This window comes from Narcine bancroftii, chromosome 8 (genome assembly GCF_036971445.1).
Source record: "Narcine bancroftii isolate sNarBan1 chromosome 8, sNarBan1.hap1, whole genome shotgun sequence".
NCBI lineage: Eukaryota > Metazoa > Chordata > Chondrichthyes > Torpediniformes > Narcinidae > Narcine > Narcine bancroftii.
In genome coordinates, this window is record NC_091476.1 from 37742071 (window position 1) to 37766638 (window position 24568).

General features: G+C 41.5%; 1 protein-coding gene and 1 long non-coding RNA gene across 7 annotated transcripts in view; one reads left to right on the top strand and one right to left on the bottom strand.

Annotated features, from left to right (window-relative positions):
- The window catches only part of LOC138740599 (uncharacterized), a 44105-nt gene extending 20883 nt beyond the window's left edge, over positions 1 to 23222 (bottom strand). Inside the window, exon 1 of the long non-coding RNA XR_011343060.1 lies at positions 23172 to 23222. This is a non-coding gene — a long non-coding RNA (uncharacterized lncRNA). The remainder of the gene's footprint in view (positions 1 to 23171) is intronic.
- npas2 (neuronal PAS domain protein 2) overlaps positions 6288 to 24568 on the top strand; it is a 154718-nt gene continuing 136437 nt past the window's right edge. For 3 of the 6 annotated variants that reach the window (XM_069893453.1, XM_069893456.1, XM_069893454.1), the window contains exons 1-2: positions 6288 to 6584; positions 6717 to 6779. In XM_069893453.1, the coding sequence (XP_069749554.1) occupies positions 6463 to 6584; positions 6717 to 6779 (185 nt within the window). In that variant the 5' untranslated portion in view covers positions 6288 to 6462. Of the gene's footprint in view, positions 6590 to 6716; positions 6780 to 24568 lie in introns of all 6 variants that reach the window. The other 3 variants (XM_069893455.1, XM_069893459.1, XM_069893457.1) reach the window with 3 other exon arrangements.

A 24568-nucleotide genomic window follows, 5' to 3' on the forward strand; every position in this document is an offset into this window, starting at 1 on the left:
GAGTCTCTATAGTGACTGAGGGGTATCATTGACCAGTGGACCCAATGGGAATATCATTGCTCTTCCCTCATGTGAAGCTATTGAATTTTTAACATCCAACTATGAGTGTGGGAGATCCCTTAGTTTATGGTTTGATATGAAAGCGGTTCAGCACTCCCACAGTTCTGTAATGAAGGGTCAGTGAAAGTGACTCTCTTGAGTTGGATTTGGTCAAAAGAAGTTTCCATATGTTCAGCATGGTTCAGTTATGAACCCAATCACTATATATGAACACCTCTACCACCTCCTTAAGTATACAAAATGAACTGGCCTCCATGGCCATCTGCGGCAAAGAATCCCACAAATTCACCACCATTTTGGTAAAGAAATTCTTCCACATCAGAATTCTGAGACTGCCCCCTCCTGTCCTAGATTCCCCTGTCTCAACACCTCCATTCTATCCAGGCCTTTTAGTATTTGATAGGTTTCAATGAGATCCTCTACACTCCAGTGAGTACAGTCCTAGAGCCATCTAATGCTCCTCATGTGATGACCTTTTCATTTGGGTATTTTTCTTTTGTACCTCCCCTGAACCCTCTCCAATCCCCACACACCCTTCCTTCGATAAGGAGTCCAAAACTGCTCTCAATTCTCTGTGCAGTCTGGCCAATACATTATAATGCCTTAATATTACATCCCTGCTATATATTCTATCCTTCTCAAAATCAAGATGGAAAAGGTACATAAAAGATTCAAAAGAATGTTGCCAGGACTGGAGGGCTTGTATGATGAGGAGAAGTTGGATAGGCTGGATCTTTTATCCCAGCACCAAGGAAGGCTAAAGGGTGACTTTATGGAGGCATCTAAAATCATGAAGTTTGTCAATGAGATGAATGGTCATCAACTTTTCCCTGGGTAGTAGAGTCTAAAACTAATGTGAGAGGGGATAGATTTAAAAGGGACCTGAGGGACAACTTTTTTCCATACAAGGAGCAGTGGGTCTTTGGAACGAGCTGGTGGAGGTGGCAATGATTAAAAAGTTTAAAAGACATTCAGACATACACATGGATAGGAAAGGCCAAACATAAGTAAATCCAAATGGCTCAGTTGGCAACTTGGCCAGCATAGGTGAGTTGGCCCAAAGGGCCTGTTTACTCAGTGAAAAAACTCTATTACTCGACATCCATTCGGAATAAATGTTCTGAAGAAATATTCAGCAGGTCCGGGAAAGGGAAACAGTTAACATTTCTGTTTTTGTTCCCAGTTCTATTTATTTATTGTCACATGCACCATGGTACATGTAAACCTTACCACCCAGGTCATGCCCTCACCACCCAGGCCTTGGCCTTTTTTCACTGCTACCATCAGGAAGGAGGTACAGAAACATAAAGACACACACTTAACATTACCAAAACAGCTTCTTCCCCTCAACTATCAGATTTCTGAATGGACAATGAACCTATGGACACTTCTTCACTTTTTCTTTTTTATTTTGCACTAGTTATTTTTTAAAAATCTTGTATTTACAGAATTGTAACAGAGTAATACTGTACAATACTGCTTCTGAAAAACAACAAATTTCAGGCCACATGTTCACGACAATAAGTTTTTAGGGCTATCCAGGGAAGTCAACCCATAATTGAGTATACCAGGTAGGGCAAAAATTAAAATAAAAGTGCAGAGTATCATGTTCCATCAAAATGTTCAGTTAAAACTGTGCAAGAGCTACAATGAGGAAGTGCCTGCGAAATCAAGAGGTCATCTTTTAATGATGAGGGAGTCTGTTCAAAAGTCTGATAACAGCGAGAAAGGAACTGTCCTCAAATCTAATGGTGCATGTTTTCAATTTTACTGCCTGATGCAAGGAGGTAGGGAAGAGAAGAAGGTGTAACTGGGGTGGGATAAGCTTTTTACTGGATCCTGCTCCACAAAAGCTGTCTGATCTGAGGAGTGTTCTTCACATCTTGCTATTTTTTTAATGTTCAGGTAACCAGCATATGCAGCTTTATAAAAAAAAAAATTTCACATGACAATCTGGTCTAACAATCCCAAGAAGCTGATTTCTCAATCACTAGTTGTATTCCAAGTGGTGTAAGCAGTCTAAATTGTCATCCTGTCTGATTATTAAGTTTCAATGAAAATTCAGAGAGGAGGGAATTATTGCTTGCAATTGTAAGACTATTCTTAGAATTCACAGATTGAGAAATCAATACTTAGTGTTGTTCACAAATGTCCCTGCCATGAAACTTAGACAACAGACCTGTTGTAAGAATGAGTCATAGAGTTTTACAGCACAGAGGCAGGCTATTGGCCCAACTTGACCAAGCTGAACAATCAGTCTATCCAAGATGGACTCATTGGCTTCAATTTCACCACGTTACTTTTCTCCATATATGGGTCAAAATTTCTTTTTAACATTAAAATTGTGCCCACCTCTACTGCTTCCTCTGGCCGCATCTTCCATCTACCCCCCCCAGCCTTTGTTTGGAAATTTCAGGCCTTATTTTAAATTTTTCCCTGCTTACCTATGCACTCCAGTGATAGATTCACCAAACCTGGGAAATAAAAGACTGTGGCTAATTACATTATCTATATCCCTCGTGATATTACAAACTCTGGAGCCAGAGTAAACTGATTTGGACTTCCAATGAACAGTGTTGTCCCTGATTTCCAGGAGTAAGGACTAACCTAATGCTTGGGTAGGATTATGCATGCAAAGCTTTCTGTTTGGCTCGACAGATTTAGAACATAGGGCATAGAAATCTACAACGCAATGCAGGTTCTTTGGCCCACAGTGTTATGCTGACCAAATAGCCTACTCTACCAACTGATTAGAATTTCCCTACAGCATAACCCTCAATTTTTCTCAGTTCTACACACCTGTCTATTAGATTCTACTGTACCTGCCTCCACCAGCGTTGAAGGCAGCCCATTCCATGTTCCCACCACTTCTCTGTGAACAACTTGTTCTTGCATGTTCTCTCTACCTACAAATATGCTCTCTCATGTTAGCCATTTCAGCCCCAGGGAAAAACCCTCTGGCCATCCATATCATCAATGCCCCTGATCATCTTCTACACCTCTATCAGGTCATCCCTTATTCTCCATTGCTCCAAAGAGAAAACACCTCATATCCTCAAAAGGCATGCTCTCCAATCCTGGCAGCATCCTTGTAAAGTTGCTCTGCATCCTCTCTGCAGTATCTACAATCTTCCTATAGTAAAGTGACAGACTGAACCCAATATTCCACGTGCATTCTAACCGAGGTCTAATATAGCTGCAACATTACCTCATGGCTGTTGAACTCAATCCCATGGTTAATGAAGGCCAACACATCATCCGCCTTCTTGTGCAGAAGCTATGAACATAGACCCCAATTTATGCCACATTTGGAGGTTTTGACTCCCTGGGCACTTTAATAACCTCGATCAATTTAAATAAATGAGTGCAGTTTTCTGTTTTCTGCACATTTGACTACCAGGAAATCAATTTCACTCATTGTCTGAGATAAAACAATGACAGCACCAATTTGGCAGGAATGGAGGCAGGCACTGTTAGTACAATGCTGTTTCAATGCCTGGTTTGAATCTGGCACTGACTGTAAGAAGTTTGTACATATCTGCACGAGTTTTCTTTGGATGCTCCAGTTTCATCCCACTCTTCAAAACATATGGGGCTTGTAGGTTAATTGGGCTATTTGGGTGGCATGGGTTAGTGAACCAGAGGGTCAGTTACCATACTGTATGTCTGTCTGTCTGTCTTAATTTGAGTTCCTCTGGCTACCAATTGAAACCTGTCACTATTGTGAACTATCGCAAAATATTTCATGGGAGAATGCGGAGATAAAAATTCACAGTAAGCCAGTCTCTTGTAACAATAGATCAAGATTCGGGCCAAAGAGCTTGACTTCAAAGGCCATCAAAGAATTCAGGATGACGGAGTAGTGAAGTGGGTTAAGCATGGAATTTTCGAGCTTAAAGCTGAGATGACAGAAAAGAACTTTGGGATTCATGGGAGATGGAGTGTGAAGAAAGGAGTGTGGTTGAGGACTGGAGGAGAATACAGAGATGGGAAGAGTCAAAGCAAAGGAAGGATTTGAAGATTAAGATAAACTATATTAAATTGATTAATTTCTGGAGCCTAAGTAGTTCGAGTTCAAATTTATCGTCAGAGTACAAACATGGCAGCACAAGCAGCCCTGAGATTCTTTTTCCTGTGGGCCAGATAGAATTTCTTCTTATCGGTGTAAATTGTATTCAAGGAAAAGATAGGTATACAAAAGAGATAAATATAAACAAACTGTAAAAATAGAGAAAAAAATATTCAGTAATAATGCGCAAAGTAAGAGTCCTTAATAAATAAGTCCCTGATTGATTCTATTGTTTAGAAGTCTGATGATACAGGGGTAGCAACTTTTCCTGAACCTGGTGGTGTGAGTCTTGCTGCATCTAGACCTCTTTCCTGATGGCAGCAGTGAGAACAGAGCATGTCCTGGGTGCTGTGGATCCTTGATGATTGCTGCTTCTCTCCAACAGCAGATGGTGGGGAGAGATTTTCCTGTGATGTTCTAGGCTGCATCCACAATCTTTTGCAGGCCTTTCTGCTCAGAGGTGCTGGTGCCGCCATACCAGGTCATAGTGCAACCCATCAGCACACTTTCCACCATAAATCTGTCGAAGTTTGTCGAGGTTTCCCACCTCATATTGAACCTCCACAAATTCCTTGGAAATAGAAGCATTGATGAGCTTTCTTGACAATGTAGGGTCCAGGAAAGGTTCTCGTACATCGTGACTCCTAGGAATTGAAATTTGCTCACTCTCTCTACCTCTGATTCCCACAATGATCATCTGGTTTTCCCTTCCTAAAGTCATTAATTAACTCCACCGAGTGAGAGGTTGATAGTAACACCATTCAGCCAAGTTTTCAATGTCTCTCTTGTATGCTAACTCATTGCTCCTGTTTATACAGCCCACTACTGTGGCATCAACAGCAAATTTGTAAATGGTGGTGTTGTTGTGCCGAGTCACAGAGTCATAGGTTTAAAGTGAGTAGAACAGGGGTTAAGTATGAAGCCCTGAGGTGCTCCGGTACCAATGGAGATTGCGGAAGAGATGTTCTTGCCAATCTACATTGACTGGGGTTTGGAGGTGAGAAAATCAGGATTCAATTATGGTACATATTGAGACCCAGGTCTTAGAATTTGCTGATTAGGTTTGAGGAGATCTGGAATTGAATGCCAAACTGTAGTCATTAGCAAGTATCCTCATGTATGCACCTTTGCTATCCTGGTATTCTAGGGTTTTATGTAGAGCCAATGAGATGGTATCTACCATAGAACTATTACTGTGTGAGGCAAATTAGAATGGATTCATGTCACCGCTTAGATAGGTGCTGATATGATTCAAAACAAGCCTATCAAATCTCTTCCTCACTGGGGATGTGAGTGCCACTGGTTGGTAGTCATTTAGGCAGATTGAGGCCTGTTTGAAATAGGTGGGTACCATGCCCTGTTGGAGTGAGATGGTGAAGATATCCATGAATACATTGGCAAGTTGGTCAGCAGAGGTTTTCAGTCCTTGGCTGGGTGCTCTGTCTGGCAGGGATACTTACCTTGGATTCCCTCTCCTGAAGGCACCCTTCAGTAGTATCCGTGGATACTGACATTAGAGGATCATCAGGGGACATTGGGGTCCACAATAGGTTTTCCTTGTTTGGGTGTCAAATCGAGCATAGAGGCATTTAGTTAATTAATCTGGAAGTGAGGATTTGCTGTCTCCTATTGCATCGGATTTGGTTTTGTAGCAGGTTTTGTCATTTTGACCCAGCCACAGCTATCGGGTAATTGTTTCCACGGTAATCCGGAATCTCCAGGAGATGGTATTTCAAGGGTTGCACCTGGTCCTTGTGTAGTGTTCGGGATCTCTGGACAGGGTAGGTCAGGGTGTGTAAAAGTGGAATGGGACTGAATCAAGTTGAGAGACCCAAAAGATGGAGGGATATTTTCCCACCCTTTGGTCAAAACCTGCTTCTTTCAGGATAAAGGGCTGTCTGTGTATAACCTACGGGGTGTGTTCCCAAGGCCTTGAACAGATCTGCTGGACATTTATTGTGAGGGGATGGCTTGTAAATATGACACCTTTGCACCGCTGAAATCGTGCACAGACTGCATGAATTTGTAGGTAACCTTTCCTCTCTGCTTCCCTTGTCTCACTCTCAAGCACCATAGCAACATTTATCAGCAGCCAATCAAAAGACTTGAAATTCTCGAAGCAACAAAGGACAAAATTACCAAAAGAAATACAGCAGAAACCAGACTGAAGCTATGGAGATTAGGATTATTCTTCAGTTCAGTACTCAGACTGCTCCTTAGGGAAGCCAATAGGGAACATTTGGTCATTCATGTGGTAGGAATTGCATCTTTGTAGTCAGGGTACTAAGTTCACCTAATTAAATATATCTGGAATTAAAATACTGTTATCAATAATGATAACCATGAGATTGCTCTCGAAACTCAGGTGGATCACCAATTCCTTCATGGAATTGTACAAGAACAGAAGAAAACAGGAGCAGGACACGGCCATGGCTTCTCAAGCCTGCCCGGCCATGTATAGTATGATCATGACATAATGTAGTATCTTCCCCAAGCTTTATCTACTCCAAATCCATTTCTACTCTTGTCTGGCCTATCCCTGACCTCAGACCCACTAATACATTTGACCATTCTCTCTTCGTTTCAGGCAGAAGCAATTTGATATCCACCAAGATGATGAGAGGGTGCTGGAGTTGACAGGACTCCAGAGGTGAGGTTACCACTGGATTAGCTATGACCTTATTGAACGGCAAAGGATTCTCAAGGGACTGAGTACATGTTGAATTCAACATTGGGCCCCAATGCTGGAGCATCGGTTGAAATACCCACACCTTGGATTGAAATTAAGTTAAACAAGAAAGTCTGTGGACGCTGGGATTGTAATTTAATACACAAACATGCTGGAGAAACTCAGCAGTGTCCTTTATGTAGCAAAGATACATAACCAATGTTTCAGGCCTGAGCCCTTTGTCACAATATGAGCAGAAATCAGACAGGCACAGACAAAATAGTGGAGAGAGGAGGGGCAGGGAAAGGATCACAGGCCCACAGGGAAGAGGTCATAGGTGGATATGGGTAGGAGACCGCAAAAGAAGAAAGCTGGGAATTGATAGGGAAGGGCATAACTCTCTGAATGGAAAGGGAAGGGATGGAGTGGCGGGGGGGGGGGGGGGGGGGGGGGTGGGTGGTGGTCAGTTAGAAATGTTGTTCAAGTTCAAATCAGAAAAAAAAAGGATTTGGTCATAGACCTCTGGAAGAGGGGTGGAGCTCGCTCCCCAGTCTGCATCAACCATGCTGGGTTCAATATATAGTAGACAGCTTTATGTTCTCAAGAGAAAGCAATGACAGTGTCCTGTCCTGGTCCACCCACACTGACACGACGGCCAAGGAAGCCCACCGGTGGCCTCAGAAGTCTGGGGAAATTTGGCATGCCATCTGCATCCTCTAACAACTTCCATAGGTGCACCATTGAAAGCATCCTGTCAGGGTTCATCACTGAGTGGAACAGGAACTGCTCTGCACAAGACCGCAAGAAACTACAGAGATTTATCATGCAGTCCAGACTATCACACAAATCCACCCTGCCTCCCCCTCCATCGACTTCACCTGTATCTCCCTCTGGATGAGTCAATATGTTAAAAGATGGATCCTACCCTAGCCACACTCTCCTCGTCCCCCTCCCATCAGGAAGAAGATGAACAAATCTGAAATTACGCATTACCAGATTTAGTGACGGTTCCTTTCCTGCTGTTATCAGATTCCTGAATGAACCTCACTTTGTCAAATTATGCTGCTTTTGCTCTGTACCAACTAATCTCTCTCTGCACCTTTGCACTTCTGTGCTGTATTGTACTCATGGGTACATGCATGGGATGTCCAACTGGACTGCTCGTGAAACAAACTTTCTCATCATTCCTTGGTACATATAGCAAGGAACTTAAAATTCAAGTTGAACTTTTTCAAATGTAAGTTCAGAAACAAAATCAGATTTGGCACCTGAATTGCACAGTTCTCCAGGGGAAAATTAATCTTTTTTTCACTCAGTTGAATACAAGAGCTCAATTGGGAACCATTTCATTGAAGGTGAGAAATTCTCTTTTGTGCCCTGGGTTAATATCAATCCCTTAAGGATATCATTAAAATGCTTTTTTTCTCGTTATTATTACATTGGTTATGGCAGCTAGGTTTGCACAAATTGGTTCTACTCAGTGTTGTACTTTACAAAGATAGACGCACTTTAAAATAATTAAACCTTGAGATTGTGCAATGAGCTACCTCAAATGTACTCACGGATATTTATAAAGATCAAGAGAAATATAAATAAAGGAAGTTTTTTATGAAAACTTCTGTGCTTTTGCCACTCAGCTATTTGCATTGATCAGGAGAACAGGATGCATTATGGGATGCTTTGGATACAATTGAGATTGAAGATTTGATGTGATACATAAACAGAGAATAATTATTTCATGGAAATTTAGGAGGCAGCTTAAATAGTGTTGCAAAATAATGGATATGCAAATGGTTTTTCCTGAAAGCATGATAAAATGTGCAATGTGGGCCACAAAATTGGAAATTAGTAAGAATTTGCAACTTCTCCTTCAATAAGACTAAGTGGCAATAAGATGGATGCAACTGGAAGCATATTTAAAATGAACAATTTCACCAATTTCTATTCTGTTTCCATCATTCCTATCAGATTATAGCTCTTCCATTTTCAGGATGATCTCAACTGCAGCTGTATTCATTTATTTGCTGAAATGCAAATTCTATTATGAACTAATCCTTGCATTGGTTATCCTACTGAATAAATTGCAAAAATAAGTTGACACAATAAAAATGTGTTAGTAATGAAAATATCACAAAATAAGCCATTACATGTCTGGCTCTTGGGTTTTAGAGCATAGCACATTAGAGCACAGTAGGCCTTTCAGCCCACAATTTTGTGCTGACCTAAATAAACCTATTCCACAACAATCGAATCCTTTTCTTCCTCGCAGCCCATAACCCTCTATTTTGTTTTAACATCCATGTGCTTACTCTATTAAATGTTTCTATTTCACCAGTCTCCTCCACCACCACCACCATCAGGGCAGTGTGGTTAGTGCAACGCTATTACAGAGTTACCAACACAGGTTCAAATCTGCCACTGTTTCTAAGGAGGTTGTACTTCCTCCCCATGACCTTTTCCACATTCCAAAATGTACCGGGTTGGTAGTTAATTGGATGGCATGAGTTTCCTGGATGGAAGGTCTTCTACTGTGTTGTATCATTAAAATTAAAATATTTTTTAAAAAATATATTCCAGGTGCCTACCACTCTCTGTGTAAGAAAAGAACCTACTTCATAAGTCTCACCTAAACTTTGCTCCACTCACTTGAACAGATGTCCTCTGGTGTTGTGCATTGCTGACCTGGGAAAAAAGTGTGAACTCTAAAGATATTCATAACTTGGTGGAACCAGTGAGGTAGAAGGCTGAGGGTTTAAGTCCCCTGGAGAGACTTCATCTTAAATTAGGAAAACAGTCCAGTCGACACTGAGGGAAGACTCCACTTCCAAGATCTTTCTTTCTATCTTTCCTGGATGATTGTATGCAAATCCAGTTGCCCCATTGCAGGAAAGATGTGAAGACTTTGGAAAGGATATTGCCTGGATTAAAGGAGAGATTTGACAAACTCAGGTTGCTTTCTCCAGTAAATTAGAGGCAGAGAGAAGATTATAAAATTATGAGAGGCATAAGGCTTCTTCAGGTCCATTCTCTGCCAAGAATGCGGCTACAGAAGTGGATTCAGACCTATGGAATGGTCGTTCAGGTGGCAGCGCTGAAAGCACAGCGCTGGGCTTCTGAAAGGGGCAGCTTCACAGGAGGTGCCTCAGAGCGCACTCTGGCTCTTGTCCCTTTGGGCTGTCAGGATTGGGGTGGTTGGCTGTCTGAGCTGGGGCGGCTGACGCGGGCTGCCCCCACACTGATCCCACTGCCCCGTGCTCTCCCCACAGCCTTGTATCAGTCCCCACACTATGGAGCAGGTGGCACGGGCTGCCCCAGCTCTAACAGTCCTTGCCGGCTGCCCCTGTCCTGACGTCCCACCCCCGGGGAGCAGGGGAAGCGGGGAGGGGGGCTGTCAGGCACTCGCCAGGTGATTGTCATCCCCTTAACAGCCGCTTTCAGGCAGCTCCATTCAGGTGCCGGGGGACCTCAGTGCTCTGGTGATTATCCCTCCTGGAGGAGGGTTACGAAGTTTCCCTTGCATGCACTTTCATGTGGCCTCCCGACAGCCGAATATGGGCATAATATGAGGCTTTACATCAGGGGATTTTGGCCACCTGAAAGTGCTTACAGATAGGGTAGGCAATCACAATAATTTTCCTGATGTTAAAATGTCAAATTCCTGAAGACATGTATTTAAGGTGAGGACATAAAGTTTAAAGGTGATGTGCAGGGCAAATTTTATTACATGGAGTGGTTTGGATGCCTTGGGGCAGTGGTGGAAGCTGATACGAAAGTAGTGTTTAGGAGCTTGTTAGATATGAATTTGCATAGAATGGAGGGGTTAGGGATTATATGCAGGAAGAAAAGATTTAGTTTAATGTTTGGTGCAGATTGTAGGATCCATTCTTGTGCTAAACTGTTCTAGGTTCTTTATTCTATGTTTTGGGCTTCCCTCAACTGAACTTAATACCTTTGTGCAATGTTGAAAGATAATGATGGAATTACTACCAGTGAACTTACCAGTATTTAACCAGCCCTACTAAAACAGATGATCTGTTTATCATTTGATGTTTGGGAGCGCACTGTGCACAAGATTGGGCAACAGTGTCTTCATTGTCTGGAATCTACTTGGGCTGTCCCAAAGTTGTGAAACATTTTGTACAAATATCCTGTATGTGCACTTCACTCTGCTTTTTGATTGGCTACTGTGATCTAGAAAGATGAACCTCTGTTCAGAGGACACTAATAATGCAGAAGTCAGAGGAATGCTGTAAAGATTCAACAGATTGGGGAGAGAGAGAGAGATTAGGTTACTGTGTCACCTTTCATAAGAAATGAGATTTGAAGATTAAGCAAGTTTAAAGATGCAGAGAAAATGGGATGGCAGAAGTATACAGAATAAAAGGGAGGTTCTGTGATAAAGTGAATAGTGATGGCAAAGCTCTTTCAATCTCTCTCAACCTTCATGCTTTCACAGGCTTTCTTTTCCCTTCATTCTCTCAGAACCTTCCTTCTGTGCTACAAGTCTTGCATTCTCCATTTCTGATGAAGGATCATCGACCTGTTATGTTAACTCCATTGGAGAAATTTGATGATTGGGTATTGGCTTAATTTGCAGAACACGAAGGATGTGGATATAGGGAGTAATCCCTCCAATCTTCTCTGTATTATGTGACTATCTCTCCTCTGAACTCAGTCTTGATGGAAAGTTCCAGCCCAAAACATCACTGTAGAGTGCGTCGAAAGAACCAAAGACTTGTTGATCCAAACCAAGGCTTTTATTAACTAAAAGACTGGAGAGTATCACATGTAGGTCGACTAGTCCAGAATGACCTGGTCTGGCTAGGAGCAATCCTTTAAGACCTGCCAGTAGGTGTGGCTACACTCTCAGCCAATCACAGTCATCCTACACTACCATCTGTACATATACACATTGGTGATAGAATCTGTGCTATCACAGTCACCCCTTCTTTTTCTCTCACTGATACTGAGATCATTGTTTGTTGCTCTAAAATACATCTATAATATCAGAATTTTTAGATGTCAACTATGAAGGATATATTTGCTGAGTTAAGTTTATGAGATCATTATAAAATGATCAGGAACTATAGCTTAGACACTTTTGTCCATCAAGTCCAACACAATCTTTTACATTTTTTTCTATTTTTTCCATATTTTCATTAGAACATGAGAAATAGGAGCAGGAGTTGTCCATTCAATAAGACCACAGCTGATTTGCCTGTGGACTCCGGTCCACTTGTACCTTATAATCCTTAATTGCCTTTTACTTCAAAAATCTATTTTTCATGCCTTTAATACATTCAATAAATCAGCCTCTACTACTTCCTTGGACAGAGAATTTCACAGATTCCTTATGCTCTGGAAAAAGCACTTCTTCCTTATCTTTGTCTTAAATCTACTCCCCTGAATCTTGAGGCTATGTCCCCTAGTTCTAGTTTCCTCTGCCAGTGGAAACAACCTCCCTGCTTCAAACCTATCTCTTCCTTCTGTAATTTTGTGCATTCATCAATATCTCCTTCCCCTCCTCATGTTCTACCACTCACCCACTCACCAAGGCCAATTAACCTACTGACCACAGGCCTTTGGTATGTGTGTGTTAACCACAGTACACACAGGAAACCAACACACCACAAGGACATACCAACTCCATAGAGACAGCACCAGAAGTCAGGATTGAGCCCACAACACTGGTGCCATGAGGCAGTGGATCTCCAGGGTGCACCATTGCTGCTGAGTGATGAGATGAGTTTAATAGTGAGTTCTAGTGCTTGAATGCCAACACCATTTTAAGTTTCTCAAAGTTCTCACCCATTATCCAGTCGAGTGGGAGCCCCATTACCCAGTGGTCTTTTTGACAGTTTTACCTCCAGTTTGGAACCTGTGAACTTGTGTGTAGCATGTCTTTGGGACCATTTTGTTGGTGCATTCTGACTTTTGTCTATGTTACTTTAAATACCTCAGCCAATGCCAATCTATGACAACAAGAACTCAAACTAATTGGGCTGGGCTTTCAAGTATCTTATCCATATGTGTGCATGCTTTTGATTTTTTTCCCCACATTGTGTGGTAAATGTTTCATTGTGGTATAATGAACAGATTTTGGCTGTTGGTTATAACTGAAGGCGAAGAGTCATCTCTGGACAAGTATAGGTTGAGTATCCCTTATGCGAATACCTGATGTCTGAAATGATCCAAAATCCAAATTATTTTCCATCTGTGGTCCCATAGGTAATACGCAATAGAGTTCAGAAATCCTGATCAGAGAATGGGACGTAGCAGACATAAATAGTGCATTATAGAGCATAGATGCATATGTAAATATTTGTTTTGTAATGTATCTTTAAGTTTGAATGAATGAATGCATTTTTTAAATGGTTCTCCAAAATCTGAAAAAATCCAAAATCTGAAACATTTCTGGTCCCAGGCATTTCAGATAAGGGGTATTCAACCTGTACTGTGATATTACAGATCCAATATAAAATTCAATAATAATTTGAGTAATTAGTTGCTGGAATATTGGTGCATTTATTTACAAACTGACCACTTTAAGGCAATTATATTGGAAGTTGGCAAGCTAGCAGTTTGAAGGAAGTGAATGTTGAATTTTTAATGCTTCAGTTTTCTATGCATGAACAGTAATATTTACATTGCAGTTCCGCATTCAACATAATGATACCCTCAGTATTGGTCAACAAGCTCCAAAACCTGAACTTTTCCACTCCTCTGCAACTGGTTCCTTGACATTCTCATCAGAAGACCGCAGTCAGTACAAATTGGAATCAACATCTCCTCACTGACAATCAATACAAGTGCACATCAATGATGCATGCTTAGCCCACAGCTCTAATGACTCTACACCCTTGACTGTATGGCTAGGCGCAATTCAAATGCCATCTACAAACTTGCCGATGACACCACAGTCATTGGCAAAATCACAGATACCAATGAGGAAGCGTACAGGAGTCAGATAGATAAGCTAGTTGAGTGGTGTCAAACCAATGGCCTTGCACTCAATGTAAGCAAAGCTAAGGAACTGATTGTGGACTTCAGGAGGGGGAAGTCAGGAGAATACAAACTTGTCCTCATTGAGGAGTCAGCAGTGAAAAGGGTTAAGAACTTGAAATTCCTGATGACCAACATCTCTGAAGATCTGTCCTGGGGCCCGTGCCACTGCAATCACAAAGAAGGCTCGCCAGCAGCTTTACTTCATGAGGACATTGTGGAGTTGGTATATCACCAAAGACTCGTGCACACCTCTACCAGTCGAGAGCATTCTGACTGGTTTCATCACTGTCTGGTTTGGAGGTGCCAATGCACAAGTCGAGAAAAGACCTTAGAGTGGACTCAGCCAGCGCCATCATGGGGATCAGTCTTCACTCCATTAAGGATGTCAAAAAGCGGTGGCATCTCAAGTAAGCAGTCTCTGCCATCAAGTATTCTTGCCAACCAGGCCATGCCCTCTTTGCTGCTACCATCTGGAAGGAGGCTCAGAATCCTGAAGACAAACACTCAATGCTACAAAAATAGCTTCTTCCCCTCTGCTTTCTGAATGAACAATGAATCACAGACACTGCCTCACTTTCTCTTCTTTGCACTAATTTATTTATTTTATAAAATGTAATTTATAGCAATGTTTGCCCTGTGACGCTGCCACAAAACAACAAACTTTGTGACATGTTCATGACAATAAATTCTGATTCTGATTTTGAATATTGATGTTGATATTTGGGAATAGTGTAACTGAATTAAGGAATAAATAAATTCGCAATAGTGACTCTCGAAGACTGCGGAAAGAGAACGAAGGAGCAAGCCCTTTGAAGCAATAAAAATGATATTTATTCTTTAAACAAGGAATATAATCATCAGTTAATTCCTTGCTTTGTTCAATAAAATTGTTTAAAATGTTTTCTCAATGATAGCTAAATGCCTCTCCACTTTGGGGAAGCAAACGCATTAAATAATGAACAAAAAAGCACAAGAACACGTGCTAATTTTGAAATGAATATTTTGTAATGTGTTCCCATTCTGATTTACGAACTGTGAAGTGAGTTGTTAATGATCGTGTTGTTAGGCAGCTGAGCTGTTGAATTGACCTACTTTCGATGTAGCCTGCCAACAGACAATCAACCCTATTTTTTAGTGTGGCTGCAGAAGGATGGACTGAGACAGAATCCTTACAGGAGAATTAGTTGTATGTATAAATAGTCCTGATTTAAGGTTTGAAAAGCGTCATCTTGCGAAATCTCTTTTGGCGATGAGAGGTTAAATATATGGCTTGTTGACATTCACTGTGAACCTCAAATATGTTTCACTGTGATGGTGAGGTGGATTAGAAGGCTTAGAACGGTGACTTTTTAAGAATGGTGTCCAGCCACCCTACCACTGAACTCCAATAAAAGAAATCAAGTGAAAGGTACGTAATTGATTGCATGCCAGTCCCTATAATGTTGTTATGTATCTTACTAAAAAAGGATTTTTTTAAAGGTAGATTGATTTTATCCATGCTTCTGATTAGGCTTCTTTGAGTGTTGTTAAATATTAAGTTATTTTAGTTTACTTTCAACACTTGGCTAATTATCAGGCTAATTATTCCTTGCAATATGAATTATTCTCTGTTTTAATCTGCACAGTTCAGAGAAAGCAACTGGCATGTTTGTTCTCTTGGTTGGTTAGCCATGTCACTTGTAATTACCTGAGTGTTTTGATATATAGCCTTCTTGTTTATTTTTAAGTCGGCACTTAATCTGTCTTTAAATGCAGACAAATATCCAAAAGGTAAAATTAAAATAATGAGGCTGAAAAAATCCTGCTTTATTCTGACATTGCTCTGGAGTAATATAAATTGAGCATTCGGGTGATATAGAAATGAAATTAACAAGTGGTAATGTGAGTGCCTTAAGTTGCCGAACTATCAATATGGAATGTACAGTATAGGATGTTGTGCTGGTGAAATGCATTGTGGGAAATACAAGTGCAAGGCACGAGTGAGTTCAGACACTTTGACTTCGGCTGAAAATCTTTATGGCACTCAGTTAATGGCACATGCACCCGCTCATTATTGTAGTGTGGTCATTTTGCCACAAGATGTTTGTCACTGAGTGCCAGGTGATTGCAGTCAAATGTCACCTGCAGTGAGTTATCACTCATACTGGCAGTCGAGATGACCCTAGCATTTTCCAGGAAAAAAAACTGCTCATTATACATCTGTGACTTCAATAAGCATAGAATGTGAGGTGGAATGTTTTGTTACAGCACAGCAGAAAAGAAGGACATTGTACTTGAGCAGCACGGCAGGGGATCATTGATTGTGTTCAGTGGAAGCAGGTAGAAGATGTCGGCACAGCAAGGACTGAATGGCATTTCCAGAAGTATCTTGCTTGTGTTTCCTTCTCGTGTTCCTTTTCAAAATGAAAGGATGAAGCCTGTAAAACTGTAAAGAAAATTATCGTGTCTGGCTGGAGAGGAATGTTTGGCTCTTGGCCTGTACTCATTGAAAGTAAGAGAAACATTTCAAGTGGTAAAAGGCGTGAACAGAGTGGATGTAGAAAGGTTGTTTCCCATGGTGGGAGTGTCCAGGTCAAGAGGGCACAACTTCAGGACTGAAGGACGTCCACTTAGACCAGATTACATGCCTGTTCTCTTTCTCACTATTGGTTCTTCTGATCCCTGAAACATAAGGCGCTGATGTCCTTACAAAACAAAACAAGTGAAGGTAATACCAAATTCAACGATACTGAAAACTGCAACACCAACAACAAAAAAATTATAATGGGTTTGGAGGGGGGTGAGAAGGAGGGAAGGAAGGGTGGGGGGAAAAAAAGGGGAGAAAATGACACAGTGTATATTCAAGAGGGAAATGTTTGTGTGTATTTTGATTAATATGGTTCATAGTGTGAAAAATAAAAAAATTAAAAAAAAACAACAATAAAATTAAAATTTTCATTTGGCTGAGACTGAGACGTCCCAGTGGATTTCAATCCTGTTATCCCACAGAATGTACTTCTTATACTGGGCTAAATCCAACGATTTGCACTTAATTTACTTTTATAAATAAGTTATTTTATTGGCGCAGGAGTTCTCACATTCAACTAAATTTAAGAAGTTTTATAACTGTACCCGTTTCCCTAAAAAAAACCTATTACATCTCCAGAATCCTCATTTCCAAAGTTGAACTGTGGAAAAATGAGTGATATTATTAGCATTCTCCAATTTGTGATCTAGCCTTCAATACTGACACCTGCTATTGTTCTCAAACAGCTCATTGTTTATGCAAATACAATTAATTTATTTTTTCTTTTACATATATCACTGAGTATTGGCTCACAGCACTTATTCTCTGAAAATTATTCTCAATGAAGTAAGTGATGGAGTTATGTCCATCATGTCCAGTTCTGAGGGAGAGCATATAATAAATAGGGATAATGTGTTCCTCCCAAACCTCCATCGATCAGATCTGGGTCAATTACTGATGGGTATAAATACCAGTGAAGGAAAGGAAAGTGCTTTAAAGTCCTTCTTGTGAGAGTAAGGAAAGGGGGGGGGGGGGGGCAGGTAGAGAGAGAGTAAAGGGAGGGAAAGAGAAGTGGGAGGAAAAAGAAAGGGAGAAAATTAGAATGGGAAGGGAAACAAAAGGAGGAGGAGAGAAAAGAAAGAAGGGGAAAATGTAAGAAAGGGGGAGAAAATGAATGTGAGAGGAGGAAAGCGGGAGAGGAGGAAAGCGGGAGAGGAGGAAAGCGGGAGAGGAGGAAAGCGGGAGAGGAGGAAAGCGGGAGAGGAGGAAAGCGGGAGAGGAGGAAAGCGGGAGAGGAGGAAAGCGGGAGAGGAGGAAAGCGGGAGAGGAGGAAAGCGGGAGAGGAGGAAAGCGGGAGAGAAAGAAAGGGATAAAGGGAAGGATCAATAAAGAAAGAGAGGTGGGGGGGAAATAGGAGAACAAGTTCCCGTAAATGTCCAACAACTCTGTTTTGAATCTCACAGTTCCAGTGGTGTGTGTTCTCTCACTCTCTCTCTCTCTCTCTCTCTCACTTATTCACTCTCTCGCCTCTCTGTTTCTCCCTCTCTCTCCTCTGTGTTCATTCATATCTTTCCATTTATACCTTCTCCATTCAGATCAGCTGCAATAAACAACCTTCACCAACTGCTCTCAGCTGGTGCCATCACAATGTCATTCATCTCCCTCAGTCTTCACCCATTCACAGACGTTCCCTTTTCTCTCTACGCTGATTCCCCTTCCCTGTATCTTAACGCATGTGTGATTTCCATCTTTCCATTGCTCTGATGAAAGCTCATTGAGCTGAACCATCAGAGAAACACAAAAACTGCAGATGAATGGACAAAGAGAAGTTGGAGGGATACATCAGGACAGGCAGCATCTGCGGAGAGAAATGGTGAGTCAATGTTTCTGGTTGGGACCTTTTATTGGTTCTAAGGTTGGAAGGGAAGATATCTAGTAGATAAAGGAGGAAGGGGAGGAGAAAGCAGGGGAGAGGCCAAGAGGTGGGATAGGATATTAGACAGAAGGCAAGAGAGTTAGAGAGGCAAGTAGGAGAAGAGACTATCAGGAGGTGAGAGTGGGGGGGGGGAGGTTGGGGAGAGAGGATAGAGAGAACAAAAGTGAGATTAAAAGTAGAAAAGGTGGATAATAAAGCATACAACTGTTTTGTTTTCATTAACTAAAGTAAAGGTGAGATGAATACAGTGGAACCAGATAGAGGTGAGGGGTTACCTAAAATTGGGAAAAATTATGATTACTTTGTTAGGTTTAAGGCTCCCCAGGAGGAATATGATAGGGTTAGTATCACCCTGGCAAAGAATGAGGCTGAGGACAAACAGATCTGTGGAGGAATGGTGAGGGGAATTAAGATGGCCAGCAACTGGGAGTTCTAGCTTGGACCCACAGACAGAGTGAAGTGATTCCCTGGTGCTGTGTTTGGTCTCACCGTTGCAGAGGAAGAGATCTAATTAGGGAGCATTAGGGTAACTGTGGAGGGGGGGGCACAAACTGCAGTTCGAGAATTCACTCAGTGGGGGAGGGTAGGAGCAGGTGCCTTACCTGCCATTGACCTCCTCTGTCTGCCATGCCATCACATTTCCCCCTCCCTCTGGTGTTTCAGACAAATGTGTGTGTGCTTATAGCGCATGGAGACAAAACCATGTGATTCATTTTTGTGACAGCCCCTCTGATGGCGTAATCTGGTGTGGTCCGCAGCCCCCTAGTGACCCTAGGGCTGCGGGTAGTTGGGGGAAAGTAACTCATTTGGGGGGGGGGGATGGACTGTGAATGCCCCCCCCCCCCATGATGCTGAGCCTGAGAGGTAGCCACCTGAACCACTAACTTTGTCTTTCTCTCTGCACAAATATTCCCAGTTCCATTGTGCATTAAAAAAGATTTTCTGGGGGTTTATTTCAGATTTTCAGCAGTTTTTATCTTTCTGGATCTAATTTCTTGAGATCTATCAAAGCTAGTGAAAATTCTTTTTTTTTAAAATTTGGAACTTGAAGAAATTTTCTGCAAAGCTTTTGTACTTCCAGTGGACGATAAAGCCATAAATTATGCTCGACAGTTTCTTGTCTCTAGTTGAACATTGGTCAATAGCTGGTTAGAGAGAAAGCACAGAAATAATGCTGCAAATTGATGACTTTTCATCAGAATGGGCAAAAGCTCTAAAGGCTGATTTTTATCTATTGAATTCGATGTTGTGCCAGGAGAACTGTTACACACTCAGATGGAAGGTGAGGGGCTGCTTCATGAACTTGCAGTGGTCTTCCTTGAAATAGCACAAGAGGACCAAGATGGTCATTGGAGAAGGTGTGGTGAAAGTTCAGATACACCCTTGCAGAATGTATGGAGATGTTTCAACCCCTTCACTTCCCTTTCACCATTCTAAAGGGGTCTTTCCCCCCACAACTCCTGGGTTCAATCAGAGCTCATAGACTCTCTGAACTGGGCCATTCAGCCAATCATGTCTGTGCTGACCATTGAGTACCCATACCAGCATTTTGCCCATTGCCTTCTATGCCTTGGTGAGTCAGTACTGGTCCAGGGGCTCCTTAAATGTTGTGAGATCCCCTGGCACACCCACTCACTCAGGCACTGGATTCCAGGTTCCAGCTGCTCTTTGGGTTTAAAAAAACCTTATCTTTGATCCCTTTCAAATTTCCTCCCCCTCACAATAAATCTCTGCCATGGAGAAAAATTCCCTCCTCTTTATCCGAGCTCTGCCCCTCCTTATCTCACTCATGTCCCCCTGAGACACCTCTGCTCCAAGGAAAACTATCCTTCCATCTCCAGTCTTCCCCTTATTACTGAAACATACCATCCCAGGCACCCTTTCAAGTGGAATCACTTCCTTCATGTTGAGTGAAGACTAAGACGGCACATGGTACTCCAGATGTGGTTTATATAATTGTACCATCACATCTGGCTCTTGTGTAATTTCCAACCTCCAGATCCTAGCCTCAACAGCCGCTCTGGATCCCTGTACTGGTATCCTGTTCTCTAGTTAATGAAAACAAGGCACTTTGATGTCTTATTATGGACATTTTTTTTACTTTTATTCTCATCTATGATCTTAGACTTGTACATCTGTTTCTCGATAGATGGCACTGCCATTCATTGTGGCTTTATCAGTTCCCCCCTAAATGCATTGCCTCACATTCTTCAGAAAAAAAACTTCCTCTGCTTGTCCAACCAACTGATCAATATCAACATTACCAGTGATTTCTGTTCCTGCATACTTCCTAATTGTACTTCCTCCATTCACGCCCATATTATAAATGTCTGCAACAAGTAGTCTGTGTCCCTTCACTCTTCTGTTCCCACCAAATCCATTCCGAGTTTTACAGACCCTTCCCCACTAATGAGGCTTGATGAAGGGTTCCGGCTTGAAACAGCAACATTTCTTTCTCTCCCACTGATGCCGCTTGACCTGCTGAGTTCCTCCAGCAGATTGTTCTTTGCTCCAGATTCCAGCATTTACAGAGTCATGTGTACCTCTTCAACATTTGTGGATATCAAACACTTGAAGAAAATTCAACTTCAAATTATAAAGTCTATGTGTGTCCTGGGTAAAGCATTACTTGTAACATTGCTATTTTTTTCTTCTTATCTCTGTCCATAAGACATAGGAGCAGAAATAGTCTATTCAGCCCATCAAATCTGCCCCGCCATTTAATCACAAGATGATCCATTTTCCCGCTGATCCCCACTCCCTTTCCTTCTCCTCATAACCTTTGATACCCTAGCTAATCAAGACATTTTTTTTAATTTAAAAAAATTTAGGCATACAGCATTGTAACAGGCCCATTCAACCCTACGAGTTTGTGCCACCCAATTTACACCTGTTTAACCTACACTCTGGTACATTTTGGAAGGGTGGGAGGAAACCAGACCCCCCCCAGAGAGAACCCACACAAAAACAGGGAGAATGTAAAAACTCCTTACAGACAGTGTTGGCGCTGTAAAGTTCTTGCCTTAACTACTATGCCATAGCAACAAGATATCAATCTCTCCCTTAAATATACTCAATGACTTGACCTCCACAACCATGTTTGGCAACAAATTCCACAGATTCACCACCCTCTGGCTAAAGAATTTCCTTTGCATCTGTTCAGAGTGGACGCCCTCAGTTCTGAAGTTGAGTCCTCATTCAAGACTGTCCTACCATGGGAAACAACCTTTCTATTGTCCATGCCTTTCAACATTCGAAATGTTTCAATGAGATTACACCTCATTTTCTTAAATTCCAACAATAATCGCCCAAGACAGCCATCAAATGTTCATCAAATAATAAACCTTCCATTACCAGAAACATCTTTGTGAGGCTTCTCTGATTTTTAACAAATCCTTTCTTAAATGAGAAACCCAAAACAGCTCATAATATTCCTAGTTTGGGTGGGGGAGTGTGGGGGGGTATCCAAAACAGTGCCTTATAAATCTTAAAAATCACATCACCATTCATATTCTATGCCTTTTGAAATGAATGCAAGCATTGCATTTGGACTATGTGTGTGGTAATATTAGTTTTGCTGTCTCAAATATTGGCCTACCTATGTATTGAAAATCTGAGAAATGTTACTCTCGATTTTTGTTAAATATGTTCCTAGTAGTATTAAACCAAACATTTCATATCCAAACTGTTCAACACTCACAACCAGCCAAGCTGTCTCTTCATAAAAAAAAAATCATGGGGAAGGATAATAATATTTCAGTTATTCAGAACGCATCAAATTAAACCTGCAAAATTATGAAAAATGAAGAATTAGCAAAAGAAAACCAAAGAATGGAGATGTTGAAAATCTGAAATTAAAACAGGGAATGCTGGAAATTCTCACTGGGTCAGGCAGTTTGAGAGAAAAGAGAGATGCAGATGTAATCTCACTGGCTCTCCACTCATCCCTGGAGAACCTGGACAAAACTAACATGCAGATTGGACTAATTTTCACCAATTACAGCTCAGCTTTTAACACCATCATCCCCTCAGTGCTGGTCAGCTTGTGTCAAAACCTGGGCCTCTGCTACTGGATCCTTGACTTTCACATCAGAAGATGACAGTCAATGCGGATTGGTGACATTGTCTCCTCCTCACTCAACACAGGTGTACCTCAAGGATGCGTGCATCACTGCCTGGGATGGCAGTGAAAAGACAGGAGAAGGTTACAGAGAGTTGTGAGCTCAGCTAGTGCCATCATGGGCAATGGTCTTCACTGCATTAAGGACATCTACAAGAGGCAGTGTCTCAAGAAAGCAGCCTTTAACATTCAGGGCCCTCACCACCCAGGCTATGCTTTAAAAAAAACAGCTTCCTCCCTCTGTCATCAACATTCTGACTGGATCTCAGACACTACCTCATTTTTTCTGTTCTCTCCACTAATTTATTTATTTTTGTAAAAAAAATTAACCTATAATAATTTTACACCAGTATTGCTGTCACAAAGTAATGAATTTTGTGATATCTGTCCATGATGAGAAATTCAGATACTGAATAATGACTCCTAAAGAGAGGTGATGAAAGATCTCAGAAAGTTTCCACTGAAAGGTCATTAAACTGAAACATTAAACTGTTTCTCCATTGATGTTGCTTGGGTATTTCCAGAAGTTGAGACCAAAGTTAGAGAGAGAAACTTGAATGTGATAAACACACCAGTAATGTTTTCAAAATCTTAACAATGGCCATGCAAATTGGGAAACGACTTTCAATATTTAAAAAAAAATGGAAATGAACATCTTCACATTATGGATTTTTTTTTTGTTGTGGAAAAGACTTCTGAGAATTTCAGAGAGTGTACAATGTTGTCTTTTCTTCAAGGTTTGTGCATTTCATAAGTAAGATAACAATAGATTTCATCAGTTTTAAAGTCAGACAGAACCTCCCATACCTGCACCAGTAAGCAGACTGAACAGCACATTGAGGATCCCTCCACTTATGCTGCAGAACATAAGAATATAAAAAAAGGGAGCAAGATTAGGCCAGCCCACTCGTGAAGCCGATTCAGCCAATCAATGAGATCATGGCTGATCTGATGATAGGTTTATCTCCAACTACCTGCCTTTTCCCCATTTCCCTTAATTCTGCAACTCTATCTAACCAGGTCTTAAATATATTTACTGAGATTGCCTCCACTGGTTCAATGGGACACGATTTCCACAAATTCACCTCCTTCTGGGAAAAGCAGTTCCTCCTCAGTTCTGTCATAAATCTACTCCCCTGGATCTTGGGGCTATGTCCCTTAGTTCTGGTCTTCCTTACCAATGGAAACAACTTACCTACCTCTATCTTATCTATACCTTCCATAATTTTGCATGTTTATATAAGATCCTCTCTCAATCTTTAAATTCCAGCAAGTACTGATGACTCAATCTCTCCTCATAGGCTAACCCCTTCATCTCTGGAATCAACCTGGTGACCCTCCTTTGCACTGCTTTCAAAGCTAATAGATCCTTTCTTAAGTAAGAAGACTAGAACTGCACACAACAATCCAGATACAGTTTCACCAGTATATTGTACATTTGCATCATTTCCTTCCTGGTCTTAAATTCCATTCCTCTCGCAATGAAGGCGAACATTCCATTTTCCGCCTCGATAGCTTGCTGGTGAAACACTTTTGTCTATTAAATTGGGATCATAGTCATTAGACGAAATGGAAATGCATCTTAGTGCAACATTGTTACAGCATCAGCGTTTGGGAATGGGGTTTAAATCCCATGCTGTCCGCAAGGAGTTTGTACATTCTCCCACCATTCAAAACGTACCGGGGCTTGTTGGTTAATTTGGTGTAATTGGGTAGCATGGGCTCTTGGGCCAAAAACACTTTGCACCTTCCCTTTCAGAACAGTGCATGGAAAGATCAATGATCTTGTAATGCGCGTCGAAAGAACTTGATCCAAACCAAGGCTCTTATTAACTTAAAGACTGGAGCATATCTCAAGTAGGTCGACCAGTCCAGAATGACCAGGTCTGGCGAGGAGCAATCCTTTAAGACCTGTCAGTAGGTGTGGCTACACTCTCAGCCAATCACAGTCATCCTACACTACCATCTGTACATATGTGCATAAACACATTGGTGATAGAATCTGTACTATCACAGATCTTTAATCAACATGCTACCTTAATATCAGTAGGATTGTGTCAGTGGGGAAAGCTCAAACAATTGCTGCCAAACTTCAAAGTTTGCCACTGAGATCTGATACTCCAAGAAGAGTCGTTATGGCTTTGCAAATCCAGTACTTCAGTGGTTCCATCAACAAAGAGATTTTATTAAAACCTTCTAAATTA